We start from the raw sequence: 21,750 nt of genomic DNA on the forward strand, positions 1-21,750 counted from the left end.
TCTGTTTCAAAAAACAAAACTTGAGGAAGTGGCGCTGTAGCTCAAGTGGTAGAGCGCTCGCCTTGAGCTGAAGAGCTGAGGGACAGCGCCCAAGCCCAGAGTTCAAGCCCCACGACCGACCAAAAAAAAGAAAAAACAAAAAAACAAAACAAAAAACAAAACTTGAATAGAAATCTCTTTTTGTGGGAATATATATATATATATATATAAAACATTTTTTAAAAATATCAATAAAAGCTGGGCGCTGGTGGCTCACGCCTGTAATCCTACTCAGGAGGCTGAGATCTGAGGATCATGGTTCAAAGCCAGCCTCGGCAGGAAAGACCGTGAGACTCCTATCTCCAATAAACCACCAGAAAAAAACGGAAGTGGCGCTGTAGCTCAGGTGGTAGAGTGCTCGCCTTGAGCTAAAGAGCTGAGGACCAGTGCCCAAGTCCAGAGTTCAAGCCCCATGACCGACAAAAAAAATAAAAATAAAAAGATATTGATAAGACTTCAGATTTTTTAATTCTAATTGTTAACTTTGGTAAACTGAATTTTATAATTTTTTATTCACTAACAATTTTCATTTAGGGTCAGCTGTTCACAGTACTTCCCTTTAAGTTCTAATGTTAAGGTCTTTATTAATATCCACTTTTTCATTCCTAATAAATGGTTACATGTACTTTATTTTTTTCTCTACCAGTTTTACCAGGGGTTGTAAATCCACTGGACTCAAAATCTTCATTAGAATTAAGTTTTGGCCTTTTTCTTTTTATTAGGTTTTTGTTGTTGTTTTTTTGCCAATCCTCGGGCTTAAACTCAGGGGCTGGGCACTGTCCCCGAGCCTCTTTGTGCTCAAAGCCAGTCTACTACTTGAGTACAGTGCCACTTCTGGCTTTTTCTTTGTAGTTTATTGAAGATAATGATCTCACAGACTTTCCTGCCTGGCTGGCTTCAAACTGCACACCTAAAATCTAAGCCTCCTGAGCAGCTAGGATTACAAGTGTATACCATTGGCACCCTGCTGTATTTGTCTTCTATTCTATTAATTTCTGGTAATTAATTTACTGGTAATATTTTTTTAACTTTTCTTTGTATTTTGCTATTATTTTTCTAATCTCTGGAAATGGTGCTTAGCTCATTAGTTTTCAATACCCTTTTAAATACATGAGAATAAAATTCTAAATTTCCTGCTTTACACAGTTTTAGCAGTATCCATGTTACTATATATAGTATCTTTATCATATTTCATAATATATTCCATCTTTCATTAAGATGTACTCTTACCAAACATATAGTTTGCTAGGTTTTTGCTATTGGTTTCTAGCTAAATTCCAATGTGGTCAGAGAATAATTTCAGTTTTTGAAAATGTGCCCAGGTATGATCTGAGTTACTTGGGTTATATGCTCCCATGTCAAATTAACTCCTTGTTTATCTTCTTCTACATGTTCTGTTAGTTCCTGAAACAAGTTAAAACATCCCATTTCACTGTGGATTTGTCTACTTCTTTCAGCCTAATCAACAGACTTAAATCACTTTCTTTTGGTTTTCTTTGCTATGCTTTGTTTTTGACACAGGTTGTTACTATGGACTCACAATCCTCCTGCCACAGCCTCTGAAATACTGGTATTACAGGCATGTACACCCAGCCTACCTTAAGTACACTTTTGAGACATAATTAAAGGCATATGAACCCATTATTTTATGTATTCAATGTGTATTGAACCGTGTATTATTTCATTCACTCATTTACTCCAAGTACTAAGGTATTGAACTTAGGGCCTCAAACAGGGCTTCAAAGTAATCTACCATTTGTAATAAGTCTAGTCCCTTTTGGTTTTAGTTTGTGCCAGCCTGAGAGCAATCCTATCTCTACTTCCCAAGTAGCTGAGATTCCATTTACCATTCTATAACTAATTAATTATCAATAGATTTATTAACTAACTTAATGATTCATTTATTTAGTAACTGAATTTTGAATTCAGGGCTTTGCACTTTCTAGGCAGGCATTCTATTACTTGAGCCAAGCCCCTATCAGCTTTTTGCTTTAATTATCTTTCAGATAAAGTCTTACATTTTTGTTGGGGCTGGCCACAGACCACAATTTTCCTATGTACACTTACACAATAGGTGGAATCATAGATACTAGCCAGCATAGTTGGGCATATTCACTGAGAAACTGACTTGCTAACTTTATATCCAGGATTGTGGCCTTAAACTACAGTCCTCCCAATTTCAACCTCCAAAAATAGCTAGGTATGCATCACCATTCCCAGGTAATTTACCATTTTTAAAATCTCTCCTGTTATTAATGGTTTTTGCCTTAAAGTATGCTTTACCTAAAATGATGCTCAGTATTTTTAAGAATACATAGAGTATTAAGATCAGTATTTAATTTGTTTCAATCATTCTGAATCTGTATACACTCTAACTCTTAGAAGCAGCCTACCTCAGGTTTGCTTTTATTTGTAACCATTCTGACAGTACCACCATCTCCCCCAACCTCTGTGCTAGGAATCAAACTCAGTAATCAAGTGCTCTACTACTGAGTCATGGTCCCAGAAACACAGCCAAAACTACTGTCTTTTTACTGAAGCATTTTTGTCCTTTACATTTAATACGATTTCTGTCTGGATTTCTACTTACTATGGTCATATTTTCTTTTCTTTTTTTTTTTTCTTTTGTTGGTCGTGGGCCTTGAACTCTGGGCCTGGGCGCTGTCCCTCAGCTCCCTCAAGGCAAGCTCTCTACCACTTGAGCCACAACACCACTTTCAGTTTTCTGGAGTCTCACGGACTTTCTTGCCTGGACTGGCTTTGAACTGTGATCCTCAGATCTCAGCCTTCTGAGTAGCCAAGATTACAGATGTGAGCCACCAGCACCCGGCTATGGTCAATTTTCTATCTATCCTACTTATAATTCTTTTTTTCCTCTATGTTCTAGAGTGAGAGAGAGAGTGTGTGTGTGTGTGTGTGTGTGTGTGTGTGTGTGTGTGTGTGTGTGTGTGTGTGTGTGTGTGTGTGTGTGTGTGTGTGTGTGTGTGTGTGTGTGTGTGTGTGTGTGTGTGTGTGTGTGTGTGTGTGTGTGTGTGTGTGTGTGTGTGTGTGTGTGTGTGTGTGTGTGTGTGTGTGTGTGTGTGTGTGTGTGCGCGCGCGCGCGCGCTTGTCCTGGGGCTTGAGCTCAGGGTCTGAGCACTCAAGGCTAGTGTTCTACTTGAGCCATAGCTCCAAATCCAGCTTTTTGGTTGTTAATTATATATGAATCTCATAGGCTTTCCTACCAGGCTATCTTCAAACCCCAATCCTTAAATCTCAGCTTTCTGAGAAAGCTAGAATGGCAGGCACAAGCCACTGGCACCGGCTTTCTACAAAATGTATTAGTCTATTTTTCTCTATTAAATATGTAATTATACATTTATTATTATTCTATCCCACCTGAGAACAGAGGTTAACAATCTATAGTCAAAGGCCAAATGCTGCATGCCACCTAGTTTGGTAAATAGTTCTACTAGAATATAACCATGCTTATTTAGTTACACATTTGGATGACTTTTATCTTAAAGCAGCATTGCTGAACAATTGAGACAGAGTACCTATGGATCTAAAGCCTAAAATGTTTATAGTCTAGATTTTTAGAGAAAAACATTGTTTTCTATTTTTTCCATTAGCAGAGCATTCAAAATCAAGGGCTGATTTCTTCTGGCTACTGGGCAACTGTTTCCCATCTTTTCCCATTTATCTACATTGGGAAAATATACTAAAGCTGTTAAAATGTCAATCTTGTTGATAATTCCCTTTAGTTTTTAATACAGCTAAAATGCTTTACTTTATCAGTGCCACTGAGTGGAAATATCTAACTAGATTCAAGCCATATTCACTTCGGCAAATGTAATTTTGGAGGATTACTATACATATGGAAAATTTTAAAGTCAAATTTCATATTTCAGTCAAATGCTCTATTTTCAAAGCTAAATTATATGTTCAGAAGTACAAGTTCCAATACTTCAGTCCAAAGTTAAGTTTTACCCAGCTAGATAGAATACAATTGTAGAATGTTAAAATTTTCTAGGCATTTCAGTAGTACAGATACTTGTGGCAATTAAAATAGAAAGACAACACAAACAAAACATAATTATAACCCTCTGTATAGTGTCTTTACAATAAAAAATAAAAAAATATTAAAAAAATAAATAAATATCAAGAATGTTCACAAAAAACAATTATATGCTTTTATGGTTAAAAGACAATCTTCTATACAGATGTTCTATGCAGTCATTCTTATATTTTTATTGGTAAACAAATGGTACAGACACAAACAAATACAAAAAAAGAATCTATACACATTATGGAAACTCAAACACATTTGAGTATTACAGAACCATCATATAAATAAGATGGGTCTCATTAAAAGCAAATAAATCCCTTTTTTTTTTTTTTTTTGGTTGTGGGGCCTAAACTCCACTTCCAGCTTTTTCTGTTTATGTAGTGCTGAGGAATCGAACCCAGGGCCTCATGCATGCAAGGCAAGCATTCTACCACTGAGCCACCTTCCCAGCTCCCCTTTTTTTTTAATTGTGAAAATACCCTACAGAGGGGTTACAATTACATGGGCAAGATAATGAGTACATTTCTTATCAAGTATTGTTGTCTCCTCCTTTGTTTCCCCTTCCCATCCCTTCCCATCTCTCACTCCCCCACCATCCCCCCCCCCAAATAAATCACTGTTTTTCCAGTAACTAAACTCTCTTAGTTCAGGAAGATAGCCACATTATGATAACACAACACTTAAACAAATGCTATTACAATAAGGCTTTAAGATATATCAATAAAATCTTTCTGGTTCATAAAAGCGAGTGGCAGCTCAATTTACTAAACACATGACATTTCAAATTATAATAACATAACATCAAATGTTATAAAAAGCTAGGTATGGTGGTGCATGCCTGTAATCACAACACTTAGGAAGATGAAGCAGGAGGATAAGAGTTCAAAGCTAGCCACAGCTATATCGCAAGATAAAAGCCAGCCTAAGAAATACAGTAAGACCCTTTCTCAAAACAGATAAACAAATATACTGCCTAGTGTTCCTTAAAGCCTAGATATTTCGAGTGTGCTTTTAATTAAATCTTATTTAACTTTTACTCCATTCATATACATTTTCTTCAATTAGAAAACCCTATCTTTGCAGGGCACTACCGGGTCATGCCTATAATCCTAGTAATCCTGTAATCAAGAGGCTAAGATCTGAGGATAGTGGTTCAAAGCCAGTCCAACCTGTAGAGTCTGTGAGACTCTAATCTACAGTTATCAACCAGAAAATTGGAAAATGGCACTGTGGATCAAAGTGGTAGAACGCTAGCCTTGAGTAAAAAAGCTCAGGGACAGTGCCCAGGCATTGAGTTCAAGCCCCACGACCATCAAACAAATAAATATTCTATCTTTAATCTTAACACCAAAAAAAAAAGTTATAACAGCTGAGTGTGGAAGTATATACCTGTATCACCTATATTTCTACCTATTCAAGAAGTTGAGAATCACTTGAATCTGTAAATCTGAGCCCAACTTAGGAAAACCAGTGAGACACCTTCTTAAAACAAATCCAAAGCGAAATAAAACTAACAAAATTCTACTAATTTCTCTCACTAATGCTAAGAAAACTTGAACCCTTTATTTCCCATGGTTCTCTACTTTAACTCACAAGAAACATATTTACTTTTCACTTGGAGTTAAGAATACATATTTGACAAATTTCTTTTTAAAAAACCACTACTGGATTTTTTTTTCCAAAAATAAGTGAAATTTAAGCCAGTGCTTCATGCCTATAATAGCATCTCAGTAAGCTGAGACCTGAGGATTGAGGTATGGAACCAGCTTAGGCAAACAACTCTGATAAAATATTATCTCCAAATAACCAACAAAAAGCCAGAAGTAGTGTTGGTTCAAGTATAAGAGTACCAGCTATGAGGGAAAAAAAACTCAATGAGAGTGCAAAGCCCTAAGTTCAAACCCCAGTGCTGGAGAAAAAAAGAAAAAGAATTTGTACAAGTAACAACACGCTACTTAGAGAAGCAGTTTAGCATTTAGACTGTAAAATTTTTATAGCTGTATTTGAGTTACACCATTTGAAAGCTACGTAACTTAAGTAGCAAGTTACTAATCTTCTGTCTCATCTTCCTTATCACACAGTAGTGTGATAATAATAGTACCTACATCATAAAGTTATAAAGATAAAATAAAATCATTCATGTAGAAAAGATAGAGTGCCAAACACATAATTAGATAAATACTGTTAGTAAGAACAGCATTTCACAAAATTTCATATTCAGAAAATAAATATCATGAGGACTAAAATATATAGAGATTATATATATGTATATGTATATGTGTATATATATGTGTGTGTATATATATATATATATATATAATATATATATATTTCTTAGATAGCACCTCAACATCCCCTTACAATAGTAGCCTCATTGTAAAGGAACCTAATTCAGTCTACTGAGAAACAGAAAAGCTACTCACTATTAACTGCAACCCATTCATTCAGATCTTCCCCCTCAGGAAGCATGACTGCCATGCGGAGATTGCCACTACCAAGTGTGGCTTCTGCATGTTTTAAGAGCTCATACTGGTGAGAACCTTCTGGGATGTTCTTCTTTGGTTTGAAAGTTTTAGAGGAGCGACTGCCACTATAAAAACAAAAGGAGAAGAAAAAAAAAACATTATTTAAGGAAAAAACCACCAATAGCATTTATTACGTTGTATTACTGGATAAAATAACATAGAAGTGATCTTAAACATCCACAAAATAAGAGCAAGTAGACCTTTGGCTGTCCAACATTCAATCTAAATTAATGTATTAAATTCTAGCAATAGAAGTTATGTAACTATCATGTTCTCAATCCAAATACCTACAAACTTTCTCTACATTCTCTATTTTAACTCACAAAGAAAAAAAATTTTAGCTAAAATTAATCCGGTTCCTAACAACAAATTTATCAGTTAGAATTATATATTGTAATCTACAAAAAAATCACTTTATTCCTTTTTCATCACTATTTTCTCATTCTAATATAAATTTGTCACCTTCTTATAAGCATATAGATATAGGAAGTGAAAGTATAGCTGAAATGATAAAAGTGCTAGCCTTTAGCCACAAAGCAACAGTTTGAAGACCTGAGTTCCATCCCCAGTTCCAGCACCAAAACGAAATAAAACAAAAAGCCAGTATGAAGATATAATTTTTATATAGATAGAACATAAAACTTCTAGAGCAAGAAAAGATTAAGTGTTCTAATCAAAAATCAACCCAGAATCAAAGACCTTGAAGTAAAAACAGACACCCTGAAAACATTTCAGGAATGAATAGGAGAATGAATAGGGCTCCTTGGCACAGGCCGAAATTTTCTTAACAAAAACCCAGAAACACAACAAATCAAAGAAAGGTTGGACAAGTGGGACTGCATGAAACTGCAGAGTTTCTACATGGCAAAGGACATAGCAAGCAAGATCAATAGAAAGCCCAAGTATTGAGAGATCTTCACTAGCCATACAATGGACAAGGGCCTCATATGTAAAAATATATTTAGAATTCAAAAAAGTTAAATCTTCCAACATCAATCGCCCCACTAATAAGTGGGCTAAAGACTTAACAGAGATCTTGCCCATGTAATTGTAACCCCTCTGTACAGTATTTTCACATTAAAAAAAAATTTTTTTTAAGACTTAACAGAGAGACTTCTCTGAAGAGGATATAAGAATGACCAACAGACACATGAAGAAATGCTCAACTTTGCTGGCCACAAAAGAAATGCAAATCAGCCATGCGCCTGGTGGCTCATGCCTGTAATCCTAGCTGCTCGGGAGGTTGCAATCTGAGGATCACAGTTCAAAGCCAGCCTTGGCAGTAAAGTCTGTGAGACTCTTATCTCCAATAAACCACCAGAAAACTGGAAGTGGCACTGTGGCTCAAGTAGTAGAATGCTAGCCTTGAGCTGAAGAGCTGAGAGACAGTGGCCAGGCCCAGAGTTTCAAGCCCCATGACCAAAAAAAAAAAAAAAAAAGAAGAAGAAGAAGAAAGAAATGCAAATCAAAACAACATTGAGATTCCACCTCACCTCAGTTAGAATGGTTATAATCAAGAACACTAATAACAGATGCTGGAGGGAACTTGTTCAACCACTTTGGAAAGCAGTATGGAGGTTCCTCAAAAGACTCCACATAGAGCTCCCCTATGACCCAGCAATCCCACTTTTGGACATTTACCCAAATGATCACAAACAAGGCCATACTAAAGCTACCAGCACAACTATGTTTATTGCAGCATTATTTACCATAGCTAAGATATGGAACCAACCCAGATGCCCCTCAGTAGATGAATGGATCAAGAAATGTGGTATATATGTACAATGGAATTGTATGCCTCCATCAGAAAGAATGGCATCACCCCATTTGTTAGGAAATGGAAAGACTTGGAAAAAATTATATTAAGTGAAGTAAGCCAGGCCCAAAGAAACATAGGTGGTCCCATGGTTTCCCTTATTTGCAATAACTAGTACATGTCTAGGACAAGTAGAAAAGGTCAAAAGCTATGGACATATGACCATGTAAGATGATGTTAAGTAAAATGAACCCTAAGATAGGTACACAAATATTTTTTTCTTGCTTGCTATTGTTTCTAACGTATTTATAATGTACCATGTGATTTTTTTGTTTCTTTGTATGTTCCTCCCCCCACAGTATAACCCCTGTTTTCACTGTATTTGATGTCAGTGCCCAGCATCTTGTATATACATTTTTCTAATTTGGGGAGGAGAAGGAAACAAGGATACCGGTTGACCCACTGTAACAATGAGATGTACAAGACACTATGTTGAAAATGACTGTGAAATTAGGGAAACTATGTAACCACTTAATCACAATAAAAATTTGAAAAAAGAAAAAGAAAATCAACTTTACAACTTTGGGTGGGGGGAGGAGTTGGGGAGAGAAGGGACAATAGGGAAAAAAACAAAGGAGGGGGTAAAAATGCTCGACATGAAATGTACTCATTACTTTTCATGTAACTGTAACCCCTCTGTACAGTATCTTTACAGTAAAAAAATATATATTTAAAAAATCAACCCAGAATTCTGCTTGAACAGCTAAGTATTCAGACAATAGTATGGTTTGTTTTGCTCAAACTTTGAATGCTTACATATGTACACCCAGTGCACATAGATATACATATGCACAAAGCCAGCCCTCTCTACAGGTTCAACATCTGCTCAACCCAACAAGAACTGATGATATTTACCCAAGCAACCATAAACAAGGCCATATTTAGGAAATACTGCATCTGTACTGAATATACACAAACTTATTCTTACCACTGTTTCAATCTGAATATAACACCTACTCATACAGCACCTACATTGTATTATGTATAAGTAAATTAGATATTACTTAAATACAATTTCTCAAAGTAAAGAATGTGTACAACTTACCACTACAATTCCAGAACCTAACATAAGCCTAGGTAAGAATAGATCTTTGAAGTTTTTTTTGATGAGCTACACAGCAGCACCTCCCCCACACACATACACAGAGCAAATACTGACATTTGCACAGTGGTTAATAAGCATGCAGAATAATATATATCAATAATAAATAAGGAAACTAACCCAAGATTTTTAAAAACAAAAGCCCCAGATTAAAAGGAAGGAAAATTTCAAAAATGACAGCTATACAGCATAACTAAAAAAAGCAACCTAGCCAGGCTCCAGTGGCTCACGCCTGTAATCCTAGCTACTCAGGAGGCTGAGATCTGAGGATCAAAGCCAGCCCAGGCAGGAAAATCCGTGAAACCCTTATCTCCAATAAACTATCAGAAAACCAGAAGTGGCCCTGTAGCTCAAATGGTAGAGCGCTAGCCTTGAGCTAAAGAGGGAAAGTGCTCAGGCCCAGAGTTCAAGCCCCACGACCACCACCAACAACAACAACAAAAAAAGCAACCTATACAGAACAGAACATGTCACAATGCTTCAAGAGACTTGTTCAATAAGATCAATAAGATAAACTAAAAGAATCCGAACACACTTAAAAGTGTTGAAATACAAAAGACTAATATAATGAGTGTGTAGAAAGTTAAAAAATTCCAGAGATAGCATGAAGTTGTTCAGAAAAGGTAAAACAAAGTCACTGCACTTGCTTTTCTGTGTGTTTATTCAATATTGCTAAAACATCTAGAAAAACAGGGAAAAAAAAACCCAAAACTACTAGAGAGAGAGAGAGAGAGAGAGAGAGAGAGAGAGAGAGAGAGAGAGAGAGAGAATAAAAAACAGGACAGAGGGCTGGGAAGGTGGCTCAGTGGTAGAGCGCTTGCCTTGCATGCATGAGGCCCTGGGTTCGATTCCTCAGCACCACATAAGCAAAAAGAAAAAAGCCGGAAGTGGTGCTGTGGCTCAAGTGGTAGAGCGCTAGCCTTGAGCTGAAGAGCTGAGGGACAGCACCCAAGCCCAGAGTTCAGGCCCCACGACCGGACCCAAAAAAAAAAAAAAAAAAAGGACAGAAATTAATGAATTAGAGACTATAAAAACCCTATACAAAGTCAATAAGACAAAAAGCTGAAAAAAATATAAGACTGACAAACCCCTAGCAAACTTGACCAAAAAAAAAAAAAAAGCCCAAAATCAACAAAATTAGAGATGAAAAAGAAAATAACTCAATAAATATCCAAGAAATTCAAAAGATTATGAGGGACTACTCTAAAAACCTATACTCAAATAAGATATAAAATGTAGAAGAAACGGATAAATTCCTAGAGGCATGCAAGCTGCCAAAGCTAAACCAAGAATATAAATAAACCACTCAAACAGACCCATAACAAGCAGTGAAATCAAAGGACTTTTCCCAACAAGGAAAAATCCAGGTTCCAATGGATTCATAGATGAATTCTATAAATATAAGCATACAAGATAATATACATAGGGTTTTATGCATATACATGCAAACAAACTGACTCAAGGATGGTATACTTAGGGGAGTAGTCCAATGGTTTAACTCCTCTGAACAACCAACTATTTAACAAAATAAATACTAGGAAGCAGAAATATGTCCTAGGTGGGGAGGGCAAAAAAGGAGGCATTTAAATACAGAGAGGAAGGATGAACAAATGCAGTCGTTATATTCCATGTACCTTATGTAAAAATTAAACTATTTAACTTCAGGGTAGGGATGGCAGAATTAAAAATAGGGGAGAATGATGGGAGAGATGACATTGATCAAGATGCATTGTATTCATAACTTGGCTTATGGAATTATAACCTCTTTGCACAACTGAATAATAAATTAAAAAAACATAAAGCAGGACACTGGCGGCTCACGCTTATAATCCTAGCTACTTAGGAGGCTGAGATATGAGGATTACAGTTCAAAGCCAGCCTGGGAAATGGATGGAGCTAGAAGAAATCATGTTGAGCGAGAGATAAGCCAAGAGCAAAGAGACAAACGGTACATGGTCTCCCTGAGAAGTGGATGTTAAATCCAAAAATGTTAGGTGATACGACAAAATTAACAGGACTTAAGAAACAAAGAACTTCCACTCATCTGGTCGAACCACTACTAAATATCCCCATGCTGCTGATCACATGTATGGTGTATATGTGTACAACGTCATATGTTATAGACCATGATAGACAATTTGCTCCAGGAAAGTTAGAATGAACTTGTGACTTTAAATGAGCATCATTATTCCACAATACTGTGAAATTTGGGAAATTATATAATCACTTAATCACAATTAAAAAAAAAAAAAAAAAAAAGAACCTCCGGGAAGGTAGGGAGGGAAGGGATGGTAGGGGGAAAACAATGGAGAGGGTAACAATGCTCAATAGGAAGTGTACTCATTACCTTACTCATGTATACTGTAACCCTCTGTATAGTATCTTTACGATAAAAAATTAAAAAAAAAAAAAAAGCCAGCCTGGGCAAGAAAGTCTGTGAGACTTATCTTCAATTAACCACCAGGAAACCGGAAATGTAGCTGTGAGACAAAGTGGTAAAGCATTAGCCTTATGCAAAAGAGCTCAAGGACAGCACCCAGGTATTGTTTTCAAACCCTTCGACCAACAACAGTAACAAATAATAATAACAATAATGTGGCAAGATGGGCAGTATGTCTGTAAGTGGAATTTGGAGGTAGGAATGAGGTGAAATCCTTTTCTTTTACAATAAAAATAATAAAACCAAAAACTGAAGGACTCAAGAAATGACAATGTAAACATGTCAGAGACAGAATTATCAGGTAAAAGAGTTGGGTACAGTGGTTTATACCTATAGTTCAAGTGAGAATAGGTGACAAGGGGATTGAAGTTTAATGCCAATCAGGGCAAAAATGCTTAATGACACCCTACTGAAAAGCAAAAAAAAAAAAAAAGGAGGGGTGTTAGGGGCATGGCTCAAGTAGTAGAGTACTTACATAGCAATCCTAAGACCTTTAGTTCAAAACCAACACCACTCACAAAAAAGGAGTTCAAAGTGGTTTTTACTAGGAAAGAAAAAAAAAAAAAAAAAAAAGTTGTTTTTAGGCTGGAAGCCAGTGCCCATTTAATCCTATCTACTAAGAAAGCTGAAATCTGATAAGGTTCAAAGCCAGGCTTGGGCAGACATGCCCAACGTATCTTATTTAACTAGCAAAAAGCAGAAGTGGAGCTGTGGTTCAAGTGCTAGCATTGAGCAAAAATGCTCAGAGACAGGACTGGGAAGGTAGCTCAGTGGTAGAGTGCTTGCCTCCCATGCATGATACCCTGGGTTCAATTCCTCAGCACCACATAAGCAGCACCACATAAGCCAGAAGTAGTGCTGTGGCTCAAGTGGTAGAATGCTAGCCTTGAGCTGAAGAACTGAGGGACAGTGCCCAGGCCCAGCGTTCAGGTCTCACGACTGACAAAAACAAACAACAAAAAAAAAAGCTCAAGGACAGTGCCCAGGCCCTGAGTTCAAGCCCCAGAACTGGCACACACATGGGTGTGCATGTATGCACATGTGTGCACACACACAGTCACTGTATTGTTTATCCAGAGATTTGATCTCATTCATATCAATTATACTTCTTTTCTCAAATAACATTTTTTTGGGGAAAAAAAGAAGACTGCAGCAAGGCATAGTGGCAGGTGTCGACTATCGTAGCACTGAGAAGTTTGAGGCAAGAGGATAGAATTGTAGGCCAGCATACACAATATAGTGAGACCTTGTCAAGAAGAAAAAAAGGAAGGAAGAGAGGCAAGGGAGGAAGACAGAAGGGAGGTAAGACTCCCACACGTTCAGAGGAAGCCTCCAAATTATCTAGGATTACAGGTGTAAAACAACAGCAGCCAGATGAAGTCTTATTTTTCTCCCCAGTCATCAATATCTAAAACTTTGTTTTACACAACCGAGTGTCCAATGGTTCAATAATATCATGCATTTATAAAGTAGCTAAGCGAATTTGGAATGCAGAAACAGTTCATGTACTGGGATTCGGCATTTCACAAGCAAGCTTAATGACAGTGTTTATACAGGACTCTCATTTTATGAGAAGCCTCCATATATATTGTCACTTAATTCTTAAAACTCAACAGAATAAGCATTTCTCCTACAGTGGAGAGAAAACACAAACTAAGAAATTACATCATCTGCCCGAGGTCACATGACAAACCAAAGAACATGAAGCCAAGTCTCCTCAATTATATAGGTCACTGCTCTCTCCATGACAAGCCTCAGTTGATACATATATGAATGGAAATGGAACACATATTTGCGATGAAATGGTAAACTCTCCTAAGATTTACAGGGAAAATTATAAATATTTAAATTATGCAACAACAATAAATCATGTTGAAACAGTAGATCATGTTGAAACCTAATCCAGTAATTTTTATATAGAATAATTAGTAGTTTTATATTGAAAAAGCATCATTTTTTCTTCTTTACCATATTTATAATAATTTAAATTAACATATTGGAAAGTATCTCCCACTTACTATCATATAAAGCATCTCAAACTTGGAAGGTGCTTATAGATCACCTAAAGATCTTCTTAAAATACATTCTAATCCAAGGATCAATACTTGAAATCTTAACATTTCCAACATGCTCCTTGGTCATGCTGTGAAGTCCTACATTGTAATAGTCTAGGGCAAACTTTTTGAGAATTGTGGGTATGTGCAGATAGTGATCTCCTTACTCCTGGAGGTGCTTTCAGTCACATTAGGAATAACTTTTTTTCTTACAGAAAACATTTTATATAGCAGAAAAAAGGTAAAGATATGTCCAGCAAGTATAATTGTAACTACATGTATGTGTATATACACCTAGTATACATACATATTTACACAGGCCCAACACCTTACAATTATGTTTCCACTTCAGAGAAAGTTAAAAAAAAATCAGCAGAGCTCAATTTCAAAGTGATGACAAAATTAAGAACTCTGGTAATTATCATAGCAATAACTTAGACAAGACACCCTTTTTCAGTGAAGGAAAACAGATTGAGGAATGGAATAGTTACATAGCATCAAAGTATCTCCTCACAAAATTTTAGAGAGAAAAAAGAAAAAACAGTGGAAAAGCCTGAAAAACACTTTAATCAAAACATCAAAGTTAACACAAATAATGGACATACATGATGTGCATCTGATTAAATGCAGTAAAGAAAGTATGAGTCACTTCTGTGATAATCCTCACTCAAATGTACAACTAATATATAAGAAAACATCAGGCAAACCCAAACTGCGGGACAGTATACAAAATAATGGGCCTGTAATCCTTCAAAGCATAAATGTCATAAAAGAAGGAATGAATGACTTTTGTTTGAATGCTGGAGGGCAAGTCTGCAGCTCAGTGGTAGAGCACTTGCTTAACATTCACGAGGCCAAAAGTACTTGGGATCTGTCCCTCATACTAGAAATTGGGGAAGAGGAGAAAGGGATATACTGCAGACATAAAATAGTAGTATTTATAACTGTATCTTTTTTGAAAACATGTAAGTTCTTTGTGCTACTCACAAGTTTTCTGACAGTTGGAAGATTTTTCAAAATAAAATTTTGAACTAGGTCGTATCTTTGTTAGAGGATTGTTCCTCAGGACAGTGTACAAAAGCTAATATAAAGGGCTGGTAAATTGGCTTAGTGGTAGAGTGCTTGCCTCACATGCATGAGGCCCTGGATTCGATTCCTCAGCATCACATAAGTAGAAAAAAGCTGAGAGTGGCACTGTGGCTCAAGTGGTAGGGCACTAGCCTTGAGCTGAAGAGCTGAGGGACAGCGCCCAGGCAGAGTTCAGCCCCCACGACCGCCCCCCCTACACACACACTAAAATGAACAAACTAAAATGAAATAATCAGGTACAGTAGCTCACACCTGTAACACTTGGGAAGCTGACATCAGGAGGATCAGTTTGAGGCCAGATTGGGCAATAAGTTTACAAGACTCTAACTTAACCAATAAAAAAGGCTGGGCACAATAGCTATATAAACACACACAAATATATACATACATACATACATACATACGTACACATTATGTAATAGAATGTTGCACAGCCATAAAGAAAAATTGTTTCATTTGCATGAAAACTGATACAAAGCCGGGCACTGGTGGCTCACGCCTGTAATCCTAGCTACTCAGGAGGCTGAGATCTTAGGATCACAGTTCAAAGCCAGCCAGGGCAGGAAAGTCCATGAGACTCTTATCTCCAATAAACTACTAGAAAACCGGACGTGGTACTGTGGCTCAAGCAGTAGAGTGCTCACCTTGAGCTGAAGAACTGAGGGACAGCGCCCAAGCCCAGAGTTCAAGCCCCATGACCGATCAAAAAAAAAAAAAAGAAAACTGATACAATTGGAGGACATCAAGCACAGCACTCCAAACAAAAACATCGGTTTTTTACTGATCTATGTAAGTTATATATTCAAGGACATGTATATATATATATATATATATATATATATATATATGTATATTAATACATATATCCATACACATAATTATTTATATGGATTCAAACTAAGGGATTACGTAGAAGAGGAAGGGAAAGGGAAAATATGACAGCTAGAAAGCCAATCATTTTGTAATACACTGCAAGTAGATATGTAAACGGCATAAAGAACTTGAAAAGCCAGGCCTAGGTGGCTCACATCAGTAATCCTAGCTACTCAAGAGGCTGAGAACCACAATTCAAAGCCAGCAGGGGCAAAGTCCCATCTCTAAAGTAGAGCTGTGGCTCAAAGTAGTTAGAGCACTAGTTTTGAGCAAAAGAACTCTGGGACGGCATCAAAGCCCTGAGTTCAAGCCCCATTACTGAAAAAAAAATCTTCAATGAAAGTTGTTGGTCATTAGGGTATGGGGGTGAAGAAAGAAAAATGGACTCTGAACTGGGTACTGGCTCACACCTAAAATACTAGCTAGGGTGCTGGGAAGGTGGCTCAGTGGTAGAGCGCTTGCCTTGCATGCCTGAGTACCTGGGTTTGATTCCTCAGCACCACATAAGCAAAAAGAAAAAAAGCCAGAAGTGGCACTGTGGCTCAAGTGATAGAGTGCTAGCCTTGAGCTGAAGAGCTGAGGGACAGCGCCCAGGCCCAGAGTTCAGGCCCCATGACCAGACCAAGAAAAAAAAAAAAAGTCAAATCAGCTACACCACTTACTGGCTACATAATTCTGAGCAAATTATGTAACTTCTCAGTGCCAATTTCTACATCTGTAAAATGAGACTCCAGATAATTATTAACTAGCACACATTAATGTTCAGCAAGCTATTATTTTATTATCTATTAATATTAACTATTTTAAGAGGTAAGGATGCTAAAGTACTAAAATCAATTAAGTTATCTGTATGAAAACAAGCTGTGGGCTGGGAAGGTGGCTCAGTGGTAGAGTGCTTGCCTTGCATGCATGAGGCCCTGGGTTCAATTCCTCAGCACCACATAAGAAAAAAGAAAAAAGCCAGAAGTGGCGCTGTGGCTCAAGTATTAGAGCGCTAGCCTTGAGCTGAAGAGCTGAGGGACAGTGCCCAGGCCCAGAGTTCAGGCCCCACGACCGGACCCCCCCCCCAAAAAAAAAAGAAAAGAAAAAAAGAAAACAAGCTGTTTTGTTGGTGGGCAGGGTCAGGGAAGGGTTGGGAGGGGTAGAGAAGGTGAGGGAGTGAGACAAGCACACACAAATGCAACTAAAATCCTGTATAATATCTTTCCTAAGCTGCTACTGTAAGGAACCACAAATGGAAGGAACAAATCACAGTCTTAAATAGTGTTTCCTTCCTTCTTTCTTCAATCCATCTTTGTTTCTTCCTATACAGAAACAGACCTACCTCACAGTTATTATTCACATCCATATTATCACCTTTCCTATAGACTTCCATTAAAGTTAACTGTAAGCCAGGTACCAGTGACTTACGCCTATAATCCACCTACTCAAGATGCTGAGATATGAGGAACACAGTTGCAAGCCAACCCAAGCCAAAAAGTCCATGAGAAATTTATCTCTAACCACCAAAAAGCCAAAAAGAGTGGAGCACCAGCCTTAAGCAAAAAAAGCTCAATGACAGCATCCAGACTCTGAGTTCAAAGCCCAGAACCAATACAAAAAAAAAAAAAAAAGAAAGAAAAAGAAAAAGAAAAAAAGAAAAAAGTTAACTGTATTTGTTCTAACTCCATTCCAACTAAATAGTCTTACATTAGGAAATTTCAGACTGGTCCAAGTCAATTGTGGGAAATTCTATCAGTTACAAAAGACAATTTTAAAATGTTAGAAACAAAGAGAATACTCAATATACTTTCTAAATTATTACTGAGTTCAATTTACCTTAAATGTCCCTGCATTTTACATACATAAAATGTCAGGAAAGGAAATTCTCTAAGTCAAAAGACCTGAGTTCAAACTGTACACATGCCAAACAAAGATTAGGTCAGAAATAAGAAGCTGACTTTGATTCTTTAGCAGGTGATTTTATGTTTCAATACAAAATTTCCTCTGGCTGAAATCTCCTATTTTATCTTTCTCTCCTAGAGAAATCTCATTCACCTTCCACAAAACCTTCTTGCAAAACTGCTCTCTATACCTTGGGCCACCATGACTATATTACATCAATTACAAATTACTTGATATACTACCTACTGTCCCACGTCTTGTACAGTGCCTGACACACAACAGATGTAGAGGCTGTGTTTAAAGATTGGAGTCTACAGTTTAATTAGGTTCCTATGAAGTTTCCATAGACACCATCTGGGAGATTAGCTTATTCTGAAGACACACAGAGACCAATGTGCAGAACAACCAAAGCTTTGTCCCAGGCGACCTACATATGCAGTGCAAATTTATCCAGAGCATTTGTACAAAAGCTACACAAAGGTATCACTCCTCAAGATGATCTCTGCATCCTTGAAGATTTTCCTAAGCTACCTCAACTCCCTACCCAAAACCCTCTTTACCCTGCTCTCCTTTCTTCCATGGTATTTATGCCCTTCTTCCACACTACACAATTTACTGATGTTTAGTATTTACGGGTAGTTACCAGAACATAAGCTCCACTAAAGCAGACTTTCATCTGTCTTGTCATAACAGATACCTTGTATCTGCAGCAGTGCCAGGAGTAGTGGAAGTTTTTTTTTTTTAATCAATAATTCTTTCCTTCTATCTTATAGCTCTCAAGAGACATGACTCATCACCTTTATAACCCTATCTCTCATTGCCCTATTTCCCCTGCTCTATCCATGTGCAGAAGACTTCCTAGGAAGGTTCCAAGAACTGGAGGAAAATATTTGTACTTGTAAGCTTTAACTCTATCTCTGCTCACATATAGGTACAGAAATGGTTCAGGAAACTATTGTAAAATAATAAGATGAAAAAAAGCAAAATCTTGGGGCTTGGAATTTGGCTCAGTGGTTGGGTGCTTGCCTTGCATGCATGAGGCCCTGGGTTCGATTCCTCAGCACCACATAAGCAAAAAGAAAAAAGCCGGAAGTGGCGCTGTGGCTCAAGTGGTAGAGTGCTAGCCTTGAGCTGAAGAGCTGAGGGACAGCGCCCAGGCCCAGAGTTCAGGCCCCATGACTGGACCAAAAAAAAAAAAACAAAAACAAAAAAAGCAAAATCTTGTTCTTCTACTTCTGATAATAATTATGTCTATGTGGTCTTCATTTGGGATTTTTTTAAGCCAGTACTGAAGCTTGAACTCAGGGCCTGAGCACTGTCCCTTAACTTTTTCCTTCAAGGCTGGCACTCTATCACTTGAGCTGTAACTCCATTTCAGGCTTTTTGCTTGAATATAAGAGTGTCACAGACTTTTCTGCCCAGGCTGGCTTTGAACCACCATATAAGTATCTCAGCTACCTGAGTATCTAGGATTATAGGCATGAGCCACTGGCTCTGACTTCCACTTTAGATTTGAAATCACATGGACAAACACCAAAAGTAAAAATGCTTGATTAGCTTTTTCTTTTTTTTTTTTTTGCCAGTACTGGATCTTGAACTCAGGGCCTGAACTTCTTTTGCCCAAAGCTATTGCTCCACCACTTGAGCCACAGCTCCACTTTCACCTGGTTTGGGGGGGGGGGGTTGTTGTTTTTTGGGTTGTTGGGTTTTTTTTTGGGGGGGTGGTAATTTATTGGAGATAAGAGTCTCATGGCCAGGTGCTGGTGGCTCAGGCCTGTAATCCTAGCTAATCAGGAGGCTGAGATCTGTCAAAGCCAGCCCAGGCAGGAAAGTCCAAAAGACTCATCTCTGCTGAAATGCCCAAAAAAGCCAGAAGTAGAGCTGTGGCTCAAGGGGTAGAGCATTAGCCTTGAGTACAAAAGTTCAGGGACAGCACCCAGGCCCAGAGTTCAAGACAAAGGAAGGGAGGGGGGAAGGGAGGGAGGGGAGAAGGGAGAGAGGGAGGGAGGGAGGGAGGGACGGAGGATCTCATGGATTTTCTTACCTTGGCTGGCTTTGAACTGCAATCCTCAGATCACAGCCTCCAGAGGAGCTAGGCTTACAAGCATGAGCCACCCATATCTGGCTGAAACTTTTTTGATTGCTAAGCATATGAGCAAAATATGTTGAGAATATATTGACTGCCTCTTGTGATCTGACTGAAAACGTGTGCCCAAAGGACTGCAAACTGTCTACACTGTTATATACATTGGTTACAGTAAGATTTCCATATCTACCTAATATCTTTCAGGAAAAATGAACCCATCCACCACACTTCTGAATCTACTACATACTGAGCCACATAAAAATAGAGGACACTATTGTATTTATATTCAGAAAATAGCACTAGAACCTTCTCCATTCCCTAGTTTCAGCCAAATATGGCTCTTTCCCTGCTGCAACCCAATTTAGCTTATGTTCCAAAGACACAAGCCTATTACCAGTAACACTGCTATTTTGAACAGCTTTTAAATTCTTGAGAATAAAACATAAGCAATATAAGATTACATTCAAAATGAGAAGCTTCAAGCTGAGGAGCCTGGATATGATTATTAGAAATATGAAACAAAAGGTTTTATAAAGTCAGCCAGTTCTCTTACTCAACAGCACTACTTGACTGTGACAAACTTACAATCAACTGCTAAGATGAACCTAAGAGAAAGTTTTCACAGACTCAAACTGTCAGTCAGCAGGCAGGCTGACACAAGCCAGGCTCCCAGTGTATACTGGAAATAGGGGCAAGTTGCTCTGGTGTGTATTGGAAATAGGAGCAAGTCGGTTTGGCAGTGAGCCTTCCAGGATAGCTCAGTTTTCCTCAAACTATAAAATGACAGATATGAGCATGTGATAATAAGGGTGAGTTGGGCTGGGAAGGTGGCTCAGTGGTAGAGCGCTTGCCTTGCATGTATGAGGCCCTGGGTTCGATTCCTCAGCATCACATAAGCAGAAAAAGCCGGAAGTGGCGCTGTGGCTCAAGTGGTAGAGGCCCAGAGTTCAGGCCCCACAAGCGGCAAAAAAAAAAAAAAAAAGTGAGTTAAATTCTCAACTTTGAGATACAAATGTAATGCAAAAATTAACCTGTAAATGCGGCTCGTTTCAACCTTGGAGTTTTGATGACCTTACTAAACACATTGGGTGAATCACCAAGATGCCTCCAAGAGGAATTCCGCAGGGTGTAACCTCTGTGTTGGGAGACGCGAGGTTGGTCTGCCGCCTCCCTACCTGGTCATCACACTTTCCAGTCCTTCCTTCTTCATCCCACTCCCCACTCCTGCCCCAAACTTACTGGTGATAAGCGGTGAGTGAAAACAACGGCCAGCATTAACAAAGGACGCGCAACACCCCCCGCCATGGGCCTCACCAACGCAGAGGACGCGCTTCAGACCCTATTTGGCGATGATGTCCAGAAGATAAAAATCTGGAGCTCGGCGGCGCGGAAGCCCGGCCGGAGGAGTGCCTGCGGCGGCCCCGGCGACCTGACCCCATGGCCAGCGCATCCTGCGCCTGAAGCAGCCCCGGCTGGACCTGCCCTCCACAGCACCTGTCAGCCCCCGCTTCCCACCCCGACGACCTACGGACCTTCACACGGGTCCTGGGAGATGATGATGATGGGGGTGGAGGGGAAGAAATGCTCTTCTCTGCTTCGGGAACCGGGAGAGGGCGAGGGGAGGCGAGGAGGCGGGACGCGTCGGGGAGGATGCAAACCAAGCCCGGGTTGAGAAAGGGCAGAGACGGGAGTGGGGGAGAAATCCCCGACGCGGACACGGGGACCCCGGGGTGGGGGGGAGGGGGGAGAAGCCTCCTTCCTACGGAAAGGCTGCCGGCGAGGCGGGGACGGCCG

The 21,750-nt window shown here is 38.7% G+C and overlaps 1 protein-coding gene across 1 annotated transcript in view; it reads right to left on the reverse strand.

Moving 5' to 3' along the window:
* Mob1b (MOB kinase activator 1B) overlaps nucleotides 1–21,750 on the reverse strand; it is a 45,706-nt gene that overhangs the window by 23,517 nt on the left and 439 nt on the right. Inside the window, exon 2 of the mRNA XM_070012561.1 lies at nucleotides 6,511–6,677. Within this exon, the coding sequence (XP_069868662.1) occupies nucleotides 6,511–6,677 (167 nt within the window). The remainder of the gene's footprint in view (nucleotides 1–6,510; nucleotides 6,678–21,750) is intronic.

The sequence above is a fragment of the Dipodomys merriami genome, unplaced genomic scaffold (assembly GCF_024711535.1).
Source record: "Dipodomys merriami isolate MVZ:Mamm:240054 unplaced genomic scaffold, mDipMer1.0.p SCAF_9, whole genome shotgun sequence".
NCBI lineage: Eukaryota > Metazoa > Chordata > Mammalia > Rodentia > Heteromyidae > Dipodomys > Dipodomys merriami.